General features: G+C 39.8%; 2 protein-coding genes across 17 annotated transcripts in view; both read right to left on the reverse strand.

Moving 5' to 3' along the window:
• Positions 1–2,284, reverse strand: part of Synrg (synergin gamma) — an 83,526-nt gene extending 81,242 nt beyond the window's left edge. For 10 of the 16 annotated variants that reach the window (XM_008848102.3, XM_008848106.3, XM_008848101.3 and 7 more), the window contains exon 1: positions 2,186–2,284. In XM_008848102.3, coding sequence (XP_008846324.1) covers positions 2,186–2,244 — 59 coding nt within the window. In that variant the 5' untranslated portion in view covers positions 2,245–2,284. The remainder of the gene's footprint in view (positions 1–2,185) is intronic. The other 6 variants (XM_029553557.1, XM_029553555.1, XM_029553554.1 and 3 more) reach the window with 2 other exon arrangements.
• A 2,273-nt stretch (positions 2,285–4,557) lies between these two features.
• Ddx52 (DExD-box helicase 52) overlaps positions 4,558–9,820 on the reverse strand; it is a 29,728-nt gene continuing 24,465 nt past the window's right edge. The window contains exons 13-15 of the mRNA XM_008848107.1: positions 8,724–8,795; positions 7,095–7,181; positions 4,558–5,004 (exon numbers count right to left, since the gene is read on the reverse strand). Coding sequence (XP_008846329.1) covers positions 4,947–5,004; positions 7,095–7,181; positions 8,724–8,795 — 217 coding nt within the window. The 3' untranslated portion in view covers positions 4,558–4,946. The remainder of the gene's footprint in view (positions 5,005–7,094; positions 7,182–8,723; positions 8,796–9,820) is intronic.

Raw genomic sequence — 9,820 nt, forward strand, 5'->3', positions numbered from 1 at the left:
ACTGCACCCATGTAGTTCAGTGCCGCGGAAGTCAGAAGAGGGCGTTGGATTCCCCTGGAACTGGAGTAAAGGACGGTTTGTAGCCACCATGTGGGTCCTGGGAATCGAACCTGGGTCCTCTGCAAGAGCAGTCAGTGCTCTTAACCGCTGAGCCATCCCTCCAGCCCCAAATTTTACCCTTTTTACATATCAATCATTTCTTCTAAAGGAGCCCATTCAGTACACCCATCTGAAGTTGGCAAATATTTAAGTTGGAGCATGCCACTGCTTTTTGCTGGCCTCTTAGAAAACTGAAAAGTATCTTTAAAAAGTATCTAGGAAATAGCATTGAAGTAAGAGGAAAGGCCTCAGAGCTAATCAGCTCTAGTTCATGACGTTTCACACTGAAAGCTTGGAGGATGCTTGTTTTCTTCCCTAAAATACATTCATGCTATTATGTTGGTTTCTTTCAGCCTTACCATTGTTTTCCCAAAACAAAATATTCCTTATGGAGTTAGTTCCTCAGCCTAAGAAAGTATCTAATCTATGTAACAAACTCATCAAACACTTGTCAAAGGACCATTGTAACCACTTTTCTGCCCCACACGCCTTTTTTGATTTGAGAATACAGATGTTATTACACTTAAAGAGAGAAAAATTTAATCCAATAATTCTAATTTCTATCAAAATTCAAGGTACATTTAGAAAAAAAAATTGTGTCCATGGGCATGTGTGTTGGATGGCTTTTGTTCTTGTTGTTGCTGCTGCTTTTTTTTTTTTTTTTTTTTTTTAAATAGCTGGTCTCCAATTTGCTGGTCTCCAGTTCTTCATGTAGCTGAGGATAATTCTGAACTCCTGATTCTCTTGTCTCTGTCTCTTCAGAGCTGGGATTACAGGCATGCACCATCATGTCTGGCTGGACCAGTAATATTAAAATATTATAAACAAAAGTTAAGTAATGCTTTCAACTCTCTGCACCCCTGGTCCTTCCATCCAATTTTTTATAAAAAAAATAAAAAATTTGGGCCTAAAACAGCAAATTCTTTCAAATTTTCATTTTCCTATGACTTGTACCATTATTAATCATACATGTGATTAATAATGCCACTTAGGAACATTTTAGAGATTATCATATATATATATATATATTCTGCAGCCAAAAGGTTTATAACAACCATTAATGAAAAAAATCTAATAAAACAGTAAAGACAACAAAGGAGGATACAAAGCATTTAAAATTAAAGTCAAAGAAGTGTAGAGGTGAAAAAACAAGCCACAGAACTTGGGCTATTCAAGTGACTGCTCTTTTTTCCTACCATACATATAAACACCTATAAGAGAGGTGGTAACTTTAAAGACCTTACACTTCAGGAGTGCAAGTGATTCCAAAATTAAACAACATGTGAAAAAACACAAACACCTTGCTTTCCAAAGTTAATTTAGGACATTGAAAACAAAAGCTAATTTAACCTCTGAATGTGTGTGCAGTATGTGTTAACTAATTAAGCAAATTCAGTCTAGGTTATTATAGAAATGGGGTGAAGACTTTCTGAAATAAAACATTTCCTTAAATGAGAATCAATTTGACAAGTTGCAAAAGTCCCTTACCACTCTGGGTACAGGAACCACAGGCTGCTAATTAGCTGAAATACGACAAAGGCAGATTTTTTTTTAAGGGCTCAGTACAAGTCTGGAAGATTCCTTTGTAACAAGCGCATAACTGCTTTTGAACAGTGAATTCTCTTTGTTTAAATGCCTTTTTAAAAGGGAGACAACTGCCTACAAGACAAGAGCTCTATCACCAATGACTAATTCAAAGGTCTTAAGATTTTCCTGCTGTATGTGAAGAAAATAAAAGGACAGGACAGGACGCTCTCAGGGGGAAAAGACAACACACACACACACGCACACGCACAAGTCTCACACACACACACACGCACACGTCTCGCAAATAATTCCTCCAGTTCTGTGACCAGATCTTCCCAGCCTTCCCTCCAACGCCGCTGATCAAGCCATAAAGCCCTGGAAAGGAAGCCGGGCTCTGGGCCGCCCCAGCAGAAGCTCGCGCTCGCGGGCCCATGCGGCAGGTGCCTGCAGCTGGCGCGGGCTCCGCCATGGTCCCACAACCCCGCGCTCCGCAGCTGATCCCCGGAGGGCAGCGCTCGCGTCCCATCGCAACCGCCGGCCGCCTCGGCCTCCGACCCACCTGCCTGCCCCGCCGGCCCCCGCCGCCCCGCTGGCTCCCGCTCCGGGCCGCAGCGCCATCTTGCTCGGCGGCCACCGCGCCAGCAGCTGTCAGCTGAAGACGGGCACTTCCGGGGCAGACGCCAGCCCCACCTCGCGGGGCGGGCGACGGGGCGGGACCGCGCGCCCACGTGACTCCAGGCGCCAACCCCGCGGCACTCTTGGCCCGTGACCCCCGCGCCGCCTGGACCCCCGGCTGCTCCCTTAGTTGGCTGATCTGCCGTCCTCCACTGCACCCGTTTGCAGACCTGAATTTGGACTAGTGCAGAGTAGATCGAGCCCTAATTTTTAAACAGGGTGATGGGTGCACCAGTGCTCTTTTGCGGTTCCTTCACACGGGAATAGATGGATCCTGAATGATCTTCTGACAGCTCCCCAGCGCTGGGCAGCGACGGGCTGTATTTCCTAGCGTTCTGGTTTCTTTCGCAATCCGCCTCAGACACTCAAGATATTCAAAATTTAGTAAATCGACCAAGAGCACATGAACGTAGCACACATGAAAATCCAAGGTGCACTCGAAATTCTCGTGTTTGATTCTGCCATTGTGCCCCTTACTACTTTCCCTTGATTCTTTCAAGCGAGGAGCAAAAACACATTTGGAAATCAGAGCACAATTCTGAATTTGTACAGGGTATGATTTTTATTGACTCCTCCCCCACCCCCCAAATCAAGCTACTTGGAAAACGTGTTGGGTGTAAACTTTGTCAAGCCTTCAAATCATTTTTGGCGTGCCCCCCACCCCCCTCCTGCTTTAAGGCTTTTACTAGGAAACAATTGTAATAGGTTATCAGTTACTGGACATAAGCAATTAGTTTCATGTACATTTAAAAATCTTCTGTCCTTAGGAGTTATTACTGCCATTTTAGAAATCAGAAAAACCAATGTTGAAAGAAGTTCATATAAGCTTCCCAGATTCAGAGCTGAAAGTAGCAAGACCAGGATTCATACCCAGGACAGTCTGACTCCAAAGCCCTTGCTCTTTTAACTAGCACCAGGTCCATTATTATGTTTGTCTTGCTTATTCACTAATTTCACTTTTCCTCTTCCTGGGAGAAAACTAAAATTCCTGTAGTACATAGTTCCAACTAATATACAGGAGTTTAAATTCAGTATGAAGCCACTGTCAAACAAATAACAGGTCTTGTAGACCCTGCGTGGATCAGGGGGTTGCTTAAGAATGAACAGTTACAGAAAATAAGGAAGTATGCTAAGGATAATAGATGTGATCTACTTGTTCAATGTTGCCTATTAGTATCTACATTTGCAAAAATAAAAAAATCATGTACTTAGCCGGGTTGTAGTGGCACATGCCCTGTAGTCCCAGCACTTGGGAGGCAGAGGCAGGCAGATTTCTGTGAGTTCAAGGCCAGCCTGGTCTACATAGTGAATTCCATGACAGCTGGGGCTACAGGGAGACCCTGTCTCAAAAAGACCAATTCCCCCTCCCAAACAAAAAAACATACATTGGTCCCATTGAAATAAATTCTGAAGATGAACAACTTTTTGCCCCATCTATTCAAGACGGGTCTCCTCTTAAGTCTGTAACCCCCGTACTTCAAGAGGCCGAGACAGGAGGATTGTGGTGAGTTCCAGGCCAGTCTGGTCTACAGTGAGATCCCATCTCAAAACACAAAAAGTCTCCATTGCTGACTTTAGAACAAAAAATGAAATGCTGAGAGTGAAGCTTAATTCAAATGCTGTTATCCAGATTACAGCACTGAGTACTGATCTCAATCATGTCGTTCTAGGCACCATTCTTAACTGCCTTCGCTTGTATAAAGTCCTTTAATCTCACTGTGCAAACAACAGAAAAACTTGCACACAGCACATAGCCCTGAACATCACAATCCTTCAATTTGGCAGAGACCTGCACACTCAGTGAATGAAGGCCATCAAGCCTCAGCAAAGATAAGCACTGAGGGAATGAAACCAGGTGTATCATGTAACAGGAACCTTCTTCCTTGTCAGAATAAAACACTGTTATCAGTTTTCAAGCAAAATCATCTTGAGTGGAAAGAGAAAGGAAAGAGCATGGTTAAATGATGGAGAATGAAGACAGAAGAGGCTGATCATAATCTTAGAGTTGCCACATTATGACAGTTAAGTATGAGCTACCTCCCTAATAAGGTCCAAGTAAACTTAAACAGACCAAAGGTCTTTAAATCCTGGAGAACTTGAATAACCAGCCACAGAAAAGGCACCTCCATAATTATCATGGCTCACTCCACAGAGGCCATTAGCAAAGAAATACTAAAGAATGAGGTAGGTTTCTTCTTAGTCACTTGCCATGCTTCTTATCCATCCATACCACACACATGTACACAAGCGTGGAAGGGGGCATGCAATCTCAGGGTTTTATTTTAAAATTCTGTTTCAGATGCTTCTCCACTGCATATACCACACTCTCCTTCATACTTGAAGGGTAAAATCCTTAAGTCTACCACATTTGGGTGCTATTTTTAGTAAAAGCTCTTGTTCTCCTATAAGAAGTATCTCTCTGGTTTCAAGCAGAAAATGTCAATGCACACTATTTCCACTGTATGATTTTCACCGGCAGAGTGAAATCTGGCATGATGCACTGATAGCTTATGACCATTGTGCACCACTCTCATGTACTTGTTGACTTCACACATTTGGTAGAGATGGTGATTAAGTAGTCCATGAAAATAGTCACGCAGGGATCATAATATTGATTTCCAGGATGGTCTCTTAAAAAGTCCATTTTAACTTTTCTTTTCAAGGGTTTCTTTCTTCTTGCTCTTTTGGCTGGTGACCTTTTTCCTATGAAAAAGAAAGACAAAGTGAATCAAAAATTCTATATATGTTTACTTCCATAACTCTGAGGGTTTAATAAACATGTATTGGAGCCTAATGTGTATCAATACATTTGAGGCACTAGGAACACAAAGATGTTACTAATTGGGCCTTTTATAAACAGAAAAATCATTATCTGTATGAGAAGCATCATACCCAACTCACTCCTACATATCATGAAAGGCCAATAACACCAATTCATATTGATTCAGTGTCTATTAAGTCCTAGAGCTGTTGTAAGTATACATGGGTTTACTCAAGTAACATTAACAATTTAGTATTCTCATTTTAAAGATGAAAATAAGGCACAAAATGGTTAAGTAACTTGCTGGTCATCACACATTAGTAATGTTAGACATAAACCTTGTCATTCTGATTCTATAGTTTGGTGAATGCCATTAAGTAATGCTAACAAAGGAAAAGGAAAAAATGACATAATAACCACTATTTGCATTCCACAGTAAGTTCTTTGGAATGTCAGCTCATCTAATTCTCAACTAAGACTGAGCAGCTGCTTGTACCACTGACACAAATATATGAGGAAGAAAGTATTACAATCCATTCTTAGGCTCCAAATCCAATTTGTCCTTCTGTCACACCAGGTTGGGTTTATAGTGCCTGGAGTGAGGTCCATTAGGCAACAAGGATTCAGGCTTGTAAGTTTAATGGGGAAGCTGAACTGAAGACATGAATTTAGTGTCATCAGTTGAGATATGCCTGAAGCTACCTACATCTGTAATAGAGAAATAGGTTAGAATCAGATCCTGAAGGTCTTGCTTGTATGTTGCGTCACAAAGGATGGTCTTTAAATTCGAAAAAAAAAAAAAAAAAAAAAAAAAAAAAGCAACCAAGCAAGTGAAGAGAAAACGCCACAGGGGATGGCTGAGATGCCGAGACTCAAGCCAATGTCCTCCAAGTCTCCATGCTCATGACAGTACACACCAGTCTTCGTGCCTTTGTTCACCTGTTCCTTTTATATACCTCCTTCAAGCGTTTTCTAACTATACCAGCCCATAAGGACCTTCCCCCTATCTAAATTATTACTTTAAAATCACTCTTAATAATTTTTTCATGTACACTCACCTCTTTCCCTAACTTCAGAAGAGCTGGCTTGTTTTATATTCATTTGTATACTTACCATGGCCAAGTATTTTGAAGTAAATGCCTACTGTTTTATGGAAGTTCTTCCTAGTGACTTTCACAAACAGATTTCATGTAACAGAAAGAAGCAATTAGCTTACTTCACAATAGGACCCTGGAACACTGATTACTCGTGAAGGAATTATTAGAATGGAGCAAGCTAGTGGAGCACATGTTCACCTAGCACTGGGAGAATGTGAAGACTTCTGTTCTCCTTAAGTAGGGTAATATAATTCAGATTATTCTGGCAAACCCTCCCCAAACATAGAGCTTATCACCAATGGACAAAATAATGTAGATCTGTACATATTTTGTATTTTGCTTTAAAATTCTAAAAAAAAGAAAAACACCTAAGCAAAGCTTTTATAATTTACTCAAACTCAAGTACTACTTTTTAGAGGTTATAGTGCACTTCATCATAAGCCAAAGATTATACTGAAATCCTGCCCAGGCTATAGAAGCATCAAGAATGGCTCGATCAGTGTCTGTCAGTGATCCTAACTACTGGTTTCAACTGCATTCCCTGATGCAGACAGTAGAACCAAGTGTGCAACTGAAATCTATTTTTAAATATAGAAGAAAAACCCCTGAGATGATTAATTTATAGATACAGAAAAATTCCAGCTTTAAAAGACACAAGTTCCCAAATTAGAGGCAACCCAAGACATTATTTTTGTCACATTCTTTTTTTTTTTTTTGTCTTTTTGAGACACGGTTCCCCTGTAGCCCCCCAGCTGGTCTGGAACTCACTATATAGACCAGGCTGGCTTCCACCTCACAAAGATCCACCTGCCTCTGTCTCCTAATATTATTTCTAAAAATGAATCCTAAGGAAAAATAGTTACAATTATATGACAGAGTCAAAGAGCAAATTTTCTTACCATATTATATATATATATATATATATATATACTTACTGTTTAGCTTGCTCTAAGAAATATTTTGGAGTTGTACTAATACTCTCCCTTTCCAATGGTTTCTTAATCATTTTTTTCTTTTGTTTGCTGGAAGTTATAAAGTGAGAGAAGAAATAAATCAAATGCAACTTCATTTAGCAAAGCTAAAATTAGGGGTTTTTTTTTTGTTTTTTGTTTTTTGTTTTTTTGAGACAGGGTCTCCCTTGTAGCCCCAGCTGTCCTGGCACTCACTATGTAGACCAGGCTGGCCTTGAACTCACAGAGATCTGCCTGCCTCTGCCTCCCGAGTGCTAGGATTAAAGGCGTGCACCACCATGTCCAGCTAATTAACAATTTTTAAATAATTCTAAGTATATTTCATTCACTCAATTTTTTAGAAGTTTGAATTTCAAGGATGAAAAAACTGGCAAGAAAGTAATATAAAGGCAAATGTTTACCTTAAAATGCTCTAAAAAGCTTATTACTGTTAGAATTACAGTATGTAAGAGAATATAAAATCCAGCGTGTAGGAAAGAAAGGTCTTGAAAGGCACACTTGGACACCTGTGCTCACAACAGCATTTTTCACAATAGCTATAATGTGGAAAAAACCTCAATGGCCCATCACCAGATTCTGAACAGGCAAATATACTCTGGTTATATGCATCTAAGGAAGGAAATTCTGACTATACGACATTGTGCAAAGTGAAATGAGTCAGTTACAAAAAGGCAAATACTGTATGCTTACACTTACATGAGGTACTTAAGAGCAGCTAGACCAGAAACATAAAACAGTGGTTGCCAGGGAGGAGGGACGGGGAAGATGGAAGTTACTTTTTAATGGATACAGAGTTGTAATTTTACAAGAGGAAGAGTCCTAGAGATGGGTGTGGTGATGAGTGCACAGTACAGTGAATGTATTTAACACCACTGAACTGTACACAACAAAAACCCAATGGCAGCAAGAATAGACAGTAAAAGAGCATATTCAGTTTGTAACATTTATAGTACAGTTCAACTCACAATTTTTAACTTTATGATCACACTACTCAGTGAAAAATGTACTCTGCATTTTGACCTTCCCAGCAAGCAATAGGTGCATTCGAGAACTCTCTCAAAATGCTGGGTGGCAGCAGTGACCCAAAGCCCAAAGTGAATCACTCAACAATGAGGGTAACAGATATTGTAAGAGGATGTAGCAGTCCACGTCTGTAATTCCAGCACATGGGCGGTCAAGGCAGGAAGACTGCTGTTGAGTTCCAGGGCAGCTTGGGCTACAAAGAGTGAGTTCCAGGTCAGCCTGAGTACAGAGTGAGACCCTGTCTCAAACACACACATGCACACAACCAACCCCTGAACAATACACTGGGTTACTAAAATTACAATGTTTAGTACATTAGATGTACTTAAATACACTGTCCACTTCAACATTTTCAACTTATAATGGGTTTATTGGACTATAACCCTGTTTTAAGTGAAGGACCATCTGTATATAAGATTAAAAGCATATAAAATTAAACATTGTGACATTCTGGGATGTATACTTATACCACAAAATAAACGAAAGGCAAGGAAAAAACAAAACCAAGCAAAAAGCAAGAATGTACATTCAAAGAGACAGGAAAGGCTCCAAGTAAACTTAAAGTGATACCTCAGGAGTTTCTGGAAACCTTTTATGTATTCAGGTACAGGACATCCGGTCTGCTGGATAACATTGGCAACACTGAAAAAGGAACCCATAAACATAAACTTGTGCCTTGTTAATTAACACTGATGTACACCAACTCTCTGTACAGCCTAAGAGGAACTAAAATGCCACAGAGTATTCCAGTACAGTGTTCTGATATTATCAATTATAGTCAAATGGAACCATATTGGATTTCTGAGAGAACTGTCCACTGGACTGAGATAAATATGCTGATAAATAGCTTTAAATAGTAGTTATTTCAAAATAAAAAGCTACTAGGCCCAATCTTAGAGGAAACACTGCAGGACTGGCATTGCAAGTTTTCTATATACTCCTCCCAATAAACTTATGGAGAAAATATAACAATCTCCAATTCACAGATGGAAAATAGAGGGGTATGGTTACATTGACATTGGGGTCATTAGTTATATACTTGTGGTTACTAAGGAGATCTTATGCCCACTGGGGCTGTTGCAACACACACCTATATATAGACAGGTCTGCTTAAAGCAATACAAAGGCTGACAGACTGGACACTTAGAAAGTACATATCAAGAGCTGGGCATGGTGGCACACATCTTTAGTCCCAGCACTTGGGAGGCAGAGGCAGGTGGATCTCTATGAATCCAGGGTCAGTCTGGTCTACATAGTGAGTTCCAGGCCAGCCAGGGCTACACAGTGAGAATCTATCTCAAAAAAAACCAACCCTCCAAAACAAAAAATCCTCATTATCAGAACTAATAGATCAAAGTACAACCCCTTTTGGCCAAAACTAAATTTCAGTTGTTACTAATGTGAAGTGCTATCAATTATCCCTCAATCAAAAATTACTGTAGGCAGCCAAATTACATAAACTATTATATAATTTATATATTAAAATTATTTCATATTTATTAATTACTAATTAAATTTATTATTAATTAAAACAAAAAATATCAGAACTAATAGATCAAAGTACAACCCCTTTTGGCCAAAACTAAATTTCAGTTGTTACTAATGTGAAGTGCTATCAATTATCCCTCAATCAAAAATTACTGTAGGCAGCCAAATTACAAATTACA

This window comes from Nannospalax galili, unplaced genomic scaffold (genome assembly GCF_000622305.1).
Source record: "Nannospalax galili isolate Female #2095 unplaced genomic scaffold, S.galili_v1.0 scaffold363, whole genome shotgun sequence".
Taxonomy (NCBI): domain Eukaryota; kingdom Metazoa; phylum Chordata; class Mammalia; order Rodentia; family Spalacidae; genus Nannospalax; species Nannospalax galili.